The sequence below is a fragment of the Haliaeetus albicilla genome, chromosome 6, assembly GCF_947461875.1.
Source record: "Haliaeetus albicilla chromosome 6, bHalAlb1.1, whole genome shotgun sequence".
Taxonomy (NCBI): domain Eukaryota; kingdom Metazoa; phylum Chordata; class Aves; order Accipitriformes; family Accipitridae; genus Haliaeetus; species Haliaeetus albicilla.
Window position 1 is genome coordinate 968,221 of NC_091488.1, and position 15,385 is coordinate 983,605.

At 36.9% G+C, this 15,385-nt stretch overlaps 1 protein-coding gene across 6 annotated transcripts in view; it reads right to left on the bottom strand.

The window, feature by feature from the left end:
- MAP3K15 (mitogen-activated protein kinase kinase kinase 15) overlaps window positions 1-15,385 on the bottom strand; it is a 121,557-nt gene that overhangs the window by 53,846 nt on the left and 52,326 nt on the right. For all 6 annotated transcript variants that reach the window (XR_011324924.1, XM_069784784.1, XM_069784787.1 and 3 more), the window contains 9 exons: window positions 14,678-14,790; window positions 13,483-13,642; window positions 12,708-12,858; window positions 12,192-12,299; window positions 10,817-10,866; window positions 7,696-7,791; window positions 5,993-6,080; window positions 2,062-2,195; window positions 1,315-1,442 (listed from right to left, as the gene is read on the bottom strand). Coding sequence is in view for 5 of the 6 variants with exons in the window: in XM_069784784.1 (XP_069640885.1) it covers window positions 1,315-1,442; window positions 2,062-2,195; window positions 5,993-6,080; window positions 7,696-7,791; window positions 10,817-10,866; window positions 12,192-12,299; window positions 12,708-12,858; window positions 13,483-13,642; window positions 14,678-14,790 (1,028 nt within the window). In the remaining variant the exon portion in view is untranslated. The remainder of the gene's footprint in view (window positions 1-1,314; window positions 1,443-2,061; window positions 2,196-5,992; window positions 6,081-7,695; window positions 7,792-10,816; window positions 10,867-12,191; window positions 12,300-12,707; window positions 12,859-13,482; window positions 13,643-14,677; window positions 14,791-15,385) is intronic.

Genomic DNA, 15,385 nt, shown 5'->3' on the forward strand with positions numbered 1-15,385 from the left:
CGAGGCAGGGAGGGGAGAAGAAAAAAGGAAAGAGTCTTTTCCTTGCAAATACGGGATTAACTTCTGGAAATATTCAGAGACAGAGGAAAGCAAGCTCCTGAAAGAAACCAAGTAATGGATGTTCAGGGTAGGAGATAGGTCATCCACACTTCCCCTACTTGTAATAAATCTAATCGTTTTTTAAATAAGACAAATATTTTAATCATGAAGCAAAATAAAGACAGGTTTGCTTTTTCTGCTTGTAATAAACTAAGTGCAGTGGGTCTACCTAATGCCAGACAAATTCAGCTAAAGGGATTCTCAGTCCACACCAACAGCTTTCTAAAGTGAAGTTTCCCCAAAGACTCTTGCATAATCTAAACAGCTGGTTCCTTTTTAAGACTAGCTGCAGAGTTTAAAATATCTGAATTGGTTCAATAATATCTTGACATTAGCAACTAATCCCAGCACACTCTACAGTGCATACATGAGCAGGAAAAAAAAAGGTATGTAACACCAGCTGATACTTTTAACAAGTGCAGGAAAACAAGTGGAAGTGTTGGTATAAACTCATCACATCTACATGCATCATACATCTCAGAGTGTCTCAGCTTTCAGGTGAGAAGGTCATAGGAATTAAAAAATTAAACAACTTCCCTATGTTGAATGACTCAATTACATTTAAATGTTTGTGTCTGGACCTTCCCTAGAAAACCTGAACTTTTTTTCCTGGTTTTCTTATTTCTGTTTTTATTTGGCAAATTATATTCATACATGAATTTAACATTCGTTCTGACACATCCTTGACACTGAAGAGCAAGCAGCAAAAGGGAGATGGAAATATAACCTAGAGAGGATATAATGGGACTTTACATCTTAAAATGTAGAGAAGGCTAGAGGAGCAAAACTGGAAATTAGGAGCAAGGGAAGCATATAACTTTTATCTCTAATCTACCTAGGAAATAGCAGTGCTTTGTATATAACATGCTCAACAGATACTTATCTTAAAAGCTCCAGTATTATTAAGATGCTTAAGCTAAATGGACTACACAGCAATAACTCCACTATTTTATAACACATGAGTATTTGACACCAAATACTTCTATGACTTTTCTCTCGGTTTATAATTATTACAGAAAGGAGAGAGGGTAAGGGGCCTGTACACTTGAAATCTATTCTTTATTTGAGAAGAATGCCACCCGTAGTTAATGTCTCAACAGAAAAGCCATATACAGTGCACAAACATTTTAAGTGCACATCTATTGGCTTTCACTAAGTTTAGAGTCCCAACTGCTTTTGATTCCTCTGAGAGACTAAGCTCAGAATGATACAAACCTCCTGGCACCTGCTCCATAAAAATCTTAATGTATCCGTCTTCTGAAATGGATCCAAGATACTGGACAATGTTCCGATGCTTTAAATATTTATGCAGTGCTATCTCTTCATGAAGAGGTTGAGAATACCTATTTAAAAAAAAAAAAAAAAGGATCGAGGAGCATCTCATCACGCAGGAGAAGGTTCTAGGCTACTTAAATGCTCGTTTGCAAACAGAACGGATTTTAGGGATACTGATCCAATTCTCAGGAAACATCTTGTCCGTGACCTTCAAAATGCAGCGTGACTGGCTGCCTATTCAGAAAAAGTACAGAGATAGATCTTGGAGGAACCCTGAAGGAGAAACATGCCCTCAAAAAATTTACAGATGGCTTTCTTCTGTATCGTTACATAGTACTGTCTTTGCCTCTGAAACTCCTTTTATGCTTTTCCCCCATCCCCCAAAAGAATACAAATGAGATAAAACTGCAACTTAAACCCCCAATTATGTATAATTCTAGAATTTATGATATAAATCTATATTATCAAACTGTATTACTTATTATATATATCCTATCTTTTAAAAAAAATAAGAAGTCCTTATTCTCTAAAGGGTACTGTTGAATACTAGGAGGAAATAATAATTGAATTTTAGTATATGGGGATTTCATAAACTAACCACATAGAAATACATGCTAAGAGCAAAGTTTTCAGCAAACAACTGCAGTTTCATTAGCAATGTATATATAACAATAAACTAGGTCTTACCTGCTGTCTCTCTCGGGTATTTCTTTGATGGCTATTCGGACCTGATTGCTAAGGTCTCTTCCAGCATAAACTATCCCATAAGTACCTTTCCCTAGAACTACCCTGTCACCATTCTCATCATAATCATATTCATACTGCAAGCAGAAAAGATAAACAAAACAGCACAGAAATTGTTATCACCAAAATTTGACATTACAGAGAGACCTTTAACAACAGTTAATGTACTATACTGAATTAGTACAGCATCGAGTAGTTCCTGCAGTACAGCTGTAGCACGGTAGGCTACCCACCAGCTGGCTGCATTAGATGGCTTGTAAAATTTCCATGTTATTTGCTTTACAAAACAGCCTTCCCTAATCAACTTCGAAATGCATTCAACCCAAACAAGGAACAGAGTATTAAACCAAATTCAATGAAACAGTGCTGTCAAATGAACACATTCAGGTATCGTCTCTAAGAATTGCTGACAGCCTTCAGAAAACATAAAAGTAGGTCACTTATAATTTTGAAACCAATGGTTTAATAAATAGATAAAAGTGACCCTCTCGCTACAGTGGGTGGACGCTGTTTTAAGACCCTAAACTCTCATTTGAGCTTAGCCACAGCAAAATTAATTTCTGACATATTCCCCTCATTCTGAGCTTTTCCAAAAGGCGAAAAAAAATGCTTATCTTCTCCAAGGATAATGAAATATGTGAAGTGGTGGCTTCCACTGCTGCTGAAACGGGCTGGGTCATCTTGCCAGCTGAGTAAGTCACTGCTGGTTCACTGACTTAGTAAAGCTACACTGTTTACACCACCTCATGGTCTTGTCCCATATGGTGACCTTATCACAGAGCTCTCCTACTATAAAAGTCAGTGAAAAAGCTTATTGATGAATGATGCTTAATGAAAGTACATCCCAGACACTAAATAAAACCAAATTTCTTACGGAAGTTGAGTTAAGCAGCACACCCCTGATTCAAATCAGGGAACTGACAAAAGATATTGAAAAAGCACTTTTGCAAAGAGTTAAGAAAGGAATTGGACAGTTTCATAGCCTCAGATATTAGCAGGAGTACACAGACCTCCCCTAGTATCTTCCCAAATCCAAGAGGACGTCCTATATGGGAAAACTGCAGGGTATTCTCTGTGGCTTCATATGAATTCTCTATTAAAAAAACCCCAAACCTGTTTACAATGGCCATAACTATTGACATTTCTGTCAATAATCACTTCTTCTGCTTCACCCAGTAAGACTGTCTCCCACAGAATGCAGCCTTAAGATCTATTTCTTTGAAGTGTCTTCCCAGTTCATATTGCAGCCCTGGTATTGCAATGTCCATGTGTCACTGACATTCCCCCTCTTCACCTCAGCAAAGATGGGAAGTTTCATGCCGCTGTATGGAAGGTGCTAAAGAAAAAACGCCTGTCGTTTATCCTAACAGCGTATTCTGCTCAGTGGAACTAAACTTGAATTAGCACAGCTTGAGTACAGTTTCATCTTCCATGTTTCAGCACTTCACGGTTCATAGCATAATCTTGTTATACGATAGGCATAACTGACCCAAAACGCCATATGTAAAACTTATCAGGTTCTTTGGTAGGAGCGTATCCAGCTTTCACAGCTATCATATGACATAAAACTGTGCAGAAAAAGGACAGAAGTCACATTGCAGAATTTAAGATTGACAGCAACCCTATCTGCAACAGACTGCTCCTAAGCCAACTCTATAATTACTGTGGAGAAACCTATGTTCTCTCGTCTGGGTCCTATGATACACGAAAATCATTGAGATTTATAGTTCACTGCTAGTTAGTAGACAGTTTAATAGACTTGTATATACTTGATGCCACTTCACATTTGCCTCCTCTCATTCCAACAGCTACAAAAATTGAATAAATCACTGCTGGTTGCCAAAAGTCTGAATATGCGATCCACTGGATGTGCTATTCAACCGTTAGGTATGAGTAAACAAGTGTTCATAGCTGACCTTCTGTAGGAACGTGGTAGGGCAGAGTCTGATCTCTGGGATATCCTATCTGGGGTACAGCAGGTAGTCTTAAAGTGATTGGAACTTCCTCAACATCAAAAGCCAGAAGGAAATACCCTAAGGTAGAAAGGACTGCCACACTCACTGTCCTTCCAAATCCTAGTCCGTTGTTGAACTAAACTGTAGTTGCTTTCAAATAATACTGCAATCCAAAACGCACAATCCCTTGGGACAATATTCTCATAACAATTCTGACTGAAATCATATTTTCTTCCCCCAAACAGTGCACAAGGTTATTTCTTCCTCTTTCCCAAATATAAACAGTTGTTTTATTAATGGTAGGAACTTCTGCTTTCTCTGTGCTTGTCAAGCCCATGAAGACCATACCAAGCTGCATTTTCCATGTTGTCTCTTCTTAAATGTAAGATCTCAGGCTGCAGAAAGACATTAAGTGTCTTAGCTCATTTATAAGCTAAACAAATTAACCCTCCCCTTCTGTGTCTTGATTTCTGTTTTAATGTCCTGACCTAAGACAGTAAGTACAAGGTGATAATTGTGAAAACTTCAAGATATATAGAATGATATAGCTTAAAGATTTAAAATTAAGTTCTTTGGTCATTTCTCCATATATCATTGATTCATGCAGGATTGTTTCCTGCTGTGCATTCTCAAGCAGTTCTTCCAGTTCGGTTTTTAAAAGGCTCAAGCCACGGTGAGCTCACTTCCTCTGAGAGACTATTATACAGCAAAATAGTCTGTGTTGTTTAGAGATTGTCCTGCTATTAGCTAAGTACGTAAGTCTGCAATGTAAGATCTGCAGCTATAGGTAATACCCTGTCTTTGCCAAGGTATAGCCCTGATCCTATACCGAGACCACAGGTATATGTATTAAGCTGGGCTTAACATATGTGCCTATCTTGTCCTTTTCACTTGACGAAAGAATTCTGTGGCCATGATGCACAAACTTCAGTGCAAAAACTCATCTTCCCCACCATATGCAGTTACATTCAACAGTGCAGTAGGGGGTCTTCGACTTTCTTAATCCTCTTCTGAAACCTCAGGTACTACAAAAGATTCACTGTCATAAACAGCTGCTCTGAACCATAAGCCTAAGAGAATTGCTGGAATGAGACACAGTCAGAAAGATACCCAGCTCAAACAAACCACAGTAATGTTTTTTACACTCATTAACCTGATTGACTGAATTTGCTTGACCACAAATAAAAGTGACAACCTACATTTTATGATAGCTTTTCAGATGTCAAAAGAAATAAACAGAAGTACAGGATATGTACTTAGTGCTACAAATCTGGACATTTGATATGAGGCAGTGTGTCTTAGGAAGACATGGGTTCACCTACCCTAGCCTGAGTCCACACAAAATGTGAATAACCCTTTCCAAGTTTGTTTTTTTCCCCCTCTGTAGTGACTATAAAGAAAGCCTACAGCTACTAGGTTCCTAACATGGATGTTTCAGTGATAAGTCAAAAGCACAATGGATTAATCTGATCCTAAATATCTGCAAATCTCTGTGACAGAAAAAGCCTGTCAATTGAAATTACCTGGAGTAGAACAGTAACAGCTAGAAAAACTGAAGTACCTTTGCTAAATGGCTTTTTCCTAGAATTTATTAAATATCTTATCTTTTTCATCCACTTAAGACAGCTGATACGAGATGATTCTCATCTATAGAATGTTTACAACATAAATACAAGATCATTAACACCTTTCATTAAGGATTTATGCAGTTCACAGCAGTAACAGGCTCATCTCATTAAAAATGTGTTTTTTCAAAGGAATGCAAATCCTCCGTACAAATAGTTTTGCAAGAGTTGAAATTTCATATACAATTATGGAGTTTAAATGCTATTTATAATCTTTCTAGTACACCGATATGAAAGTGCAGGGAAGATGGAGAATAAGTTTCAGAGTTCTTGGATCTTTTATCCTTGACATACCTCCAGTGTGTCTCCATCTATTTCTCCTTCTAGTTCCAAAGTACTGCCAACTGCATCAGACAAAATTTCTTTCACCAACCCACAGAATCTAAAAAAGCAATAAATAGCAGTGGATCAAAGAAAAATATCCTTGTAGAAGGAGATTAAACAGATTCTTCACAAGTTGGGCTTTGCTTTCAAGCTAACAGACTAGCATGTTCATAGGTTTCTTTCATTACTTGCTTTCTCCATATTTATCCTATTTTTAATGAGGAAGAACATCAAACACATATGGAAAAGCCTAATTATTTATAAAATTATTTTATTTGCTGTAGCAGAACCCAATACTTGCTTGTTATTGTAATTGCATAGTAAAATCTTGGTAGATCAAACTCAAATATTTTTGCTGTACACTTTGATGGAAAGTACTTAGTATGGCCTTGTCTTTACAAATATAATTAGAGAAAAAGTTGAGATATTAAAAAATTAAGTATTGGTTTTCAATTATTCAGTTCAGTAGTGCTAAATTTGTGACATCATATTAGGTGGTTGTCATTCTGTGTAGTGATGAGAATTTTATTACCTTCAGTTTAATTTAAATGTTCCTATGGACTTTGTTTGCAAGTGTGATTACTCAGTATCTCTGAAAACCAGATTTTGTGGTTTCTAGTCAGGCATCCAGAAAGCCAAGAATATAAAAGTAGTAACATGTTTTGAAGAACAGTTTTGACTAATTTCATCTAGTTCTCTGGGACAGAGATCCTTAAGTACAGGACCACCTTTTCCTGTAGTCTCCTGCCTGAGCCACTCACTTTTTTCCAAATTCAATAACAAATGGTTAAAAAATCATTAAAAATTATTATAAAATATTCACATCTCTTTCACTGACTAATAGAGACACATCTCTGGAATAGACTGCTCTGTGCACTGAATAAGGCATAAAAAATGTGACCGTGTTTCACAACACAAATTGCGATGCCAAATTAAGGCTGAGCAGGTAACAATAATTTTGGTGTTTCCTATGTTTTACACATTGCACTCTGCAGATCTAATAATTGTCTTTAACCTGAGTTTATTCCATATAATACATAAATAATAATTATTGCAAGAAAAAGAAATACACCATCCAACCCCAAACATTAATTGTATTAATAAATCTCTCCTACTTCATTCAGAAGGTTTACATGCCAAGTATCAGTCCCTGGGAAGAATTTGGTCTGTAAAGATTTAGGCCTGAAATTCAGTTAGCATGTTTGCTGTTTAGAGACAACATGTCATCAGGAAATATCTGAATACAGGCGCAGACAGTAACAGGTATCTGTGACACAATATAAGCTAGAAATCCCTATTATATCTAGTTGCTCTTACTTAAATCAAACTGAACAGGTACATAAGGGAATCTAAACCAATATAGTACCTCACATGGCACAGCCAAGATACAAAAAAGGAAGATAATAGTTATAAATCAGAATAAGTTACATAAGCCTTTTCTCAAAACTAATAAGTTGTAGGTAAACTGATTAGAATGAGCCAACAAGTGTAATGGGATGTTGCTCTCATCACCTTAAATATCACCAAGTTTAGCTCATTGCTTCTTCATCAAGAAAGAAGAAGTGAAGAAATAATTTATTTCTCAAACAAAAATGTCAGCTTTCAATCTTTACTAAATCAATTGTATTTGGGACATAGATCTCACATGCAATACCCACAAAAACTGAACTCACCTACTGCATTGGTTTTCTGTAGAAAAGTAAATTTGAAAGTCGTCAGAATTGTCATGGACATAAAGAAAGCAACATCGTTCATCAAACTTGGAAATGCTGTGAAATTCACATTAAGGAAAGATTATTTTGGAAGTAACTATTAGAAGATATAGAGCAAGAAGGAGTTAATTTCTTTGAATTACGAACACTTAGCAAACATCTTTTCCACAGTTAATTACCTCAGAGAGGCAGTGTGCAATTATATTTATTTTCCTTACAACTAGAAGCTTTGAGTTTATTTATATATTCTATAATCCTATCTCCTATCTCAGTCTGATAAATGATTAAGCTATTGCTTACTTTGGTAAAATACTCATTTATCTGAAGCGGTTTGAGGTTTGTTTGTTGTTCACCTCCCCCTCCATTTTTACATAGTTCCATCAGATTTCTGGGTAATTGATGACACCTCAGTGGAAAGTGAATTGTTTTGACACTAATCTAGCTATCAGGAAAGCCTTTCTTTTAAGCCTGACAAGTACTTCTGTTTTTATAATTCCATTACTCTTACAGTAAAACTGAACTGGGAAATACCTACAGTGTAGCAGATCCTTCACAGTATATACTTTTTATGGCCTTAACACTGATAAACAAGTTTTGGGATAACCAATGCTTACTCCAAACTGCAGCAATAATTCTGACAAAGTGATTATTTATTGCATATTGTGTCGTGCCAGTGTCATATATATCCTATCTAAATGCACTGAAGTGAAAAGTGAAGAAGCCATAAAAAATAATATCAATATGAAAGTAAACCTAGGAATTAAAGTCTTGTCATTCCAAACACTTGTACTTTAGTATTATTCTACATAAATGCCAAGTTGTTATGCTTGTTAAGGTACTGTCATTATTTTTGTGCACTAAATTAAGAAAATTGATTAGATTCTTGCCTGACCTGTTTAGTCAAACTCTCAAATTTTGCTTAACCTCTGTTGAGCCAGTTAATTAAATACATGACAGTAGACTATAGTAAAGTTGCAGAATGTTATAAGATCAACTTGCTGTAGCATCATTAAGGGCTACATGGGCAAAAGTTCCAAAAAGTTAGAATTTTGCCAGAAGATTTTTTCAGAAATATGTGAAAATACACTATGCCAATCTGTAGCTTGGTTCTGATATAGTGATTTCTAGTGCAGCAAGGCAGATTAACCTGACATGAGAACTCAGACAAAGCAAGATGATTCTTCCAAGGGCAAATACAGGATAGAGAAAACAGTATCTAAATAACAATATTGTATTATAAACAGTGTAATACCTATGGTATATAAGATGAACTGGTTAGCATAAATACAATTTAAGGGTTTTGACAGAGTATAAGTTAGCTGAGACCACTATTTATTTTTTTTTTTTTTACTGAAGCTAATGCAATTTCAAAAGTTTAGGAATTGTAATTTGTCAGATACAAAGCAAACATCTAATTCCACTAAGTTTCAAAACATTGCCTCTTTGAGCTTTGTAATCCCCAGCAGTGATTAAGAATCAAAGCAAATGAACTGCTTGCTTCTACTTAATTAAAACTTATCTTTCTCAAAGATTAATTTCTATGCAATGTGTTGACTGAAGGTAATTAATATGTTTCAGAAACATTATGCTGAGTTATGCTCAATCAGCTGCACAGACTTCAGTAATGACAACTTCACATCCACTCACATTCCATTAGAGTAGTAAAATAAAACACCACATTGAATTCATTTAAACAAAAACCTGCTTCTTTTAGAAGAAAATACTGAAGTTATGGTAGAATCTATGTCCAAATCCACAACCATAGGCTTTCATAGCAATCATCACTCACTTTATTCAGAGAAATGTTTTTTTCATTGAGCTTATTTGGTTAAGCAAATTATACAAGTTCAGAGAAGACAAACTTGGGACCTAAAACTTAGGTGCTTATAGTCAAAATCACAGCCCAGAAACCCTCTGTTTGAGAACTACAGAACTCAATAGGTATCTGAATTTATGCTTGTAGTGGAATCAAAGCTTTTCAAGCCCTTAAGTTTATGCACTCACACAAGTGGCCCCAGCCAACAGCCATTTACATCCCTAGAAAGGTCTGACCCACCAACGCAGTGACTCACCAACTCGGGGAGAAGGCAAAAGCCCACCTCACGTTCCCTGTGCTTACAGCTCCTCTGGGTCTCAGCTGCAGTCTGCATAATGCAGACAGAGAGCAAGAATGCCACAGACACGCTGCCAGGCTGTACAGATAGGTTGCATTTTGTTTTCTATCCTGGTGCTCTGTCTCTCACCTCTCTGGCAGCAAAGTAGCCCAACTTAAGATATAAAAGCTAGCTTCTAAACATAGTAATGTATTTTGCAGTTGTTACTACCCAATGTGATTCTTTTCTATCCTTTCAGTTCTCAGAACAATCCTGTTCCTTCTGTACAATATTCTGATCTTCTTTTGTACTAGTATTTGGACCCATTTACTTGGTGACTAGAGTTGCTATTAATCTAGACATCACAAAATGGAGCTACTTTAACTATTTAAAGGCTAGCCCTTGAGAAACTCCACTAGCAGTCTCCTTCCAGCTCAAGAATTCTTTCCTTAGCACAAACTATGTCCATGCCTCATTTAATATTTCTCTAATAATCCAAGTTTTAGCTAGTAGGTTTTAGATAGAGCCATATCAGAAGCATTTCTGAATTCCAAACAGAAAATAAATACCATGGTTTCCTTTTCTTAAAGGAAAACAGACAAACTGTTCTTTTAGTTATGGAAGGAAGCAAGAAGAGGTAAGGGCTCTTCTTTCCTTCTGTTCTCTGTGTTTTTAAATGCAGAGATGGCAATAAGTTCACTGAGAAATATATAAAAAGCAGGTACACAATTGAAAACAGGGAAGTCTACTAGAGAATACACACACCCACACACCTCCCTTACATGAGTGTTCCTATGAGAAATGTACAGCTCTGCCCATGCATGGAAAGGCAAACTCTTCTGTGTTGACATTTCAAGGCAGGTTTGACAGAACAAGCTTTTATAATTGGCAATGCAAAGCAGAGATTTAAGGCAGAATCCAGATTTCCCACTGAAGGGAAAAATAAAACATAAACAAAAAAACACTTAACTGTTTTCTGACATACCAACCTTATTCCCCTAATGGAAGTGGCTGTAAAATTCCATTCGTGAATCTGTTTCTGTAAAGAACAAAGAGCTATAATCAACCACAGTTTAACCTTGACTTACTATTGAAAACAAAGTCACAGCATGGTAAACAAAATAAAGTTTTTCCAACATGTCTCTCTTCCTTTCTTTCTTTCTTTCTTGCCCCCCAAATTTCAAATAAGATTGATGTATAGGTAAAGAAAGGCCATACATTGCTGTTTTACTCACTTCAGGAAAAATGAATATAAATGGCACAGCATGGAAGTAAAGGCTACATTTCCTCATGTAAAATTAAATTTGAAGAATAAATCTTGAAGTATAATTTACCAAACATTATGTTTTGACTCAATACATCAACATTTCATATTAAACATGGAGCACACTATGCCCTACTCTTATCTAGGCTTAAAGGAAAAGGAAACATCATACATCTCCCTAAGAGGTATTGAGCCAACAGCTTTGGCCCAGGGAGGAAAAACACTGGAGGCAAAACAAAGGAAGGACAGCCTGTGCCTAGGACTGTAGCCCTCCATAGATCTCTAGCTAATAGCTGGATCTTATTTTGCACTGCCAGATATGCACCAAGAACATGATCCATGAAGCAAAGTTGTGTCAGACACATTCACTTGAAGTAGTGAAGTACTGGAAAAGAAGTTCACAACAGATCCAGGTAATTCTCTTCTCTTGCTCTAACGTACTTCTTTTCTATGCTTTGCCTCTCTACATTTTTAGTCTATCCTCCACCTACATTGTTCCGATATTAAAAAGGGGTGGTGAAATACATTCCAGATTTCAAGTCTTTCAACGCAAAACTGAAATTATTTCTCACTTATAAGAGATTACACTATCCATAACTGTGCCTACTCCCTAATCTCCTGTGCCTTATCCAATAATCCAAGGTGCCTTTTGACACTTATTTGTCACGGGCTGCCATTTTTTCTAGTTTCTAATCTTATAACTGTAAAACTTTAAAATTTCTAAAACATTAAACACAATACTGGGCTCTATCGTTACTTTTTATCTAGCTTTGAGCTGCATCTTAATAAAAATCACGCAATTCTAATGAGAAATATTATTAGGAGAGCAAAGAACCCAAGCGCTTCTAAGAAACTTGTTCAAGGTAAGAGAAATCTTAACTAGAGGTCAAAACCACTATAGTTCTAATTGTAGTCCCTCCTTTTATTTCTCTGTAAAAAGTCAACTGTCATATCTGCACAAAAGAGATATTGAGGCTTGTGCTTCACAGAAGTGTAGCAAACCTTAAATAATTGTAAAGCGTTCCAAAATCTACATGTAAAAAAGTGACTTTAAGCACAATGAATCAGAATACATGAAACACATCTGCTGGTAGTTTTACCATTTCAGTGGGAGAGACATGCCACAAAGAGAGAGATCTTTCATCTGCTTCATTGTTGATTGAAACATATGCAGGCTGGTAGACTTTAGTTGGTTCTATCACCAAAACCTGAAGAGAGAGAACATTTTTGCTTAATGAACCAGCAGCTAATACACAACAGTATCTTCAGATGCTCTGATATAGACAATGGGTAATCTCAAAGGAGGGCCTAAAAAATTTCCAGGGGGAGAGAGAAGGGCAAGACAAGGCAGGAAGAGGCTGTGTTCCTATGCACAACAAAACAGTATCACCACAATTTGTTGTAGGAGACTTAAAAGTATTTCTCAGAATGCTTTTAGGGTGGTGGGTTAAATGTTTTTAGTAGAGTAAAGATTAGCAGAATACAGGGGTTTGGCTCATGCAATGAAATAACAGGCAGTTAAGTATGTAAGTATTGCATTTGGAGTCTTCCAATTCTTGTTATATCCTATCCAGAAACATAAGACATACAAAACTTGTTTGGACATAATGTCTTACTGGAAATCTCAGTCCATTAGTTGTTTCTTTCGTTGCCTCAAAAATTATATCTAGCCAGAAAGTCAATTTTTCTTGTCTAGGAGAATGTTCTATGGTGAGTTTCTTGAAACGCTGAATTAACATCAGATTCTGAACTAATGATTTCAAGTACCTAGAATGTATTGAATTAGTGAGTTAACAGAGAGAAAACAAGATTTGACCAGATTCTAAAACCACTTAACTAACTTACACATCCAAAAAATTAACTGCAAAATGAAATGTACTTTAACAGCTACCATAATGGAAATTATTGTGTTGATTTTTACAGATTTCTGGAAAGAATAGCAAGTTTAGTCAAAACCTTAAGTCATAAGCTCACATGGATGTTTATGAACAATATCTTTTTGCAAAAGGCTATAGTTACGTGAGTAGTTACATGGTGATTAGACAGGATATTATGAGCTAGAAGATGGTGGGGGAGGGAAGCAGCAGCTAGCTAAACTCTGAAAAGAATGGTTTCCCAATCTTTTCACGATTGTTTCACAAGGAATCATCACTAATTTCCAAATGATTTCTTATAAAAGATGTACTTCAATGGGATATAAACCCAACAATGATGGGTAACTTAATTTCTTACCTTCCCCCTTCCTTCCCAAAATAAAAGAGTATAAAGTCAGAGTTACAAACAATCTGAGATGGAAAAATCCAGCTAAGTTATCCAAGCGACTACAAGATGTTTTTAATTTGTGTCTCTCCCCATAGTTGGGAACTTGAGCTACAGCCTTCTACCACATACCACACTGGAGGTTTCAGCTTAAAAAGTTTCTCTGCTGCTTGTACTGCTTTACCAACATCATTAGCCAGCATGCTCACGCTGAAGAACTGTCCCACATCCCAGTAGTTGTTCATTTTTTCTAGGCTTCCTTTTCTTCCCAATAAACTGTTTAACCGTACACCTGTAAAATTTCAATTAAAAAACATATTTTTCTATCAGTAAAACACTAATAAGTGGGGTTTTTTATCAGTATGTATCTGTAAAAGACTAAGAAGACTTGATTAAGCATTAGTGATAAAGTGGAGCAAGTTTTCCTCAGAAATAAAACATTGCCCAACACAGAGGCTGGGTCTGCAAATAACATCCCCGATACAGTTCAGACAGTCAGAACTCCTAGCACACAGGGTGATGAAAAACCTCTTGTGCTACCTGTCTGGGCTATCTGCCTCCTGATTCTCAGCGTAAGCTGTGCATCTCTGTGTCCTCGAGATCTGCATCTACTGCAAGAGATCCATGGCTAGAAGCTTACACAAGTCCACCCCAGAGCAAGATCAGGGGAATGATTTAAAGCCACCTTTGCATTCTTCCCCTTTAAGGTTCAAGTATGCGTTTCAGACAGAATCCGATTCCAAATACAATTTTCAGCTCTTGTCTTTCTAGGAAGAACTGTGTACCTGTTTCTATCATATGATTTCCTTATAGACGTATAGTGGTGCATTTTAGTTAGCACCTGCATGGAAGATGTGAATCTAGGTAGGCAACAAGTTACTGTGCTGGTAGATCCTTCCAGGTGATACTTCCTGTGGATCTCTCAGTTCAGGGACAACAGAAACTCTGTAGATCCTTCCCTGGCGTCCCTGAGGGGAGCTGGGCCACACAATGTCACACCCTGTCTTTGTCACCTGTTGGCTATGCAATGGGATAATCTCCGTGATGAAGTAAAGGCAGTTTGCGGATGGTGCTGAAGTTGGTCCTTCCTCGTCCCTCTCCCATCTCTGGGACCCTTTAGATGGGCCAAGTTACTAGAAAGCTGCTCCAAGGCAACAAGGAGAAAAAGGGTCCTTCAAGATCCCTGTGGTTTAGACTGCCATCCAGGGCCCGCTACTAAAAAGCCTGAACCACCTTTCTGTCTATGCAACCCATCACTAAGCATTTTGTTTTCTTCACAGGGGGAGAGGCAGAAAACTTGTCTGTGGCACTGTGTGTGGATATTTACCTATTTTTCTCAGTTCCATTGAGCTTTCAAACTGCTGTCCTGCAACAAGTAGCAAAACTGCAAGGTTAATTCCAGAATACAGAGTTGACTGGAGTTCAAATCCTTTGCGATACCTGCAAAGAAGAGTCAAGAGCTCACATCTCACTGTATAGGCAAACTGAAATACTGCAAAGTTTTGCTAAGTATTTTAAGCTATTAATTTACTGTAAGGACTATATGGCTAGTTGGGACCAATGGCACCCCTTGCAAAAAGCACTTGAAAAAAAGTAACTTTTTGTCTTATGGTGAGAAAGAAAAACTGCTTAGTTTTATGTCCTGCCACCTTGTGTAGTTTTGGTTACTGGTTACTGCACACTGGTTACTACAAAACTCTTAAATCCAACAGAACCTAATTTTATTATGTTATTCATATGGGAAAAGCAACAAAAATACTAGTCTTCAGCGCAAGTTTTAAAAAAAGGCTCCAAGACCTTTCTTTTAGAGCTTCACATTCATTAAAGGCAACTGAGACACAGCTGATAAAGGCTGAATGCACACCACTAGCTGGTGCAGGATGAAGAGATCCAGCTGAAACTTGTAAGTTTACTACTACCCATCAGTGTTGCACTAACCATGCTGAGGTGATTTAGGGGGAAAAGAGAGAGAGAGGGGAGTATTTCACAGGTACAGTACAAACCAATATTGCTAATATTATTGTACTCAGCAGTA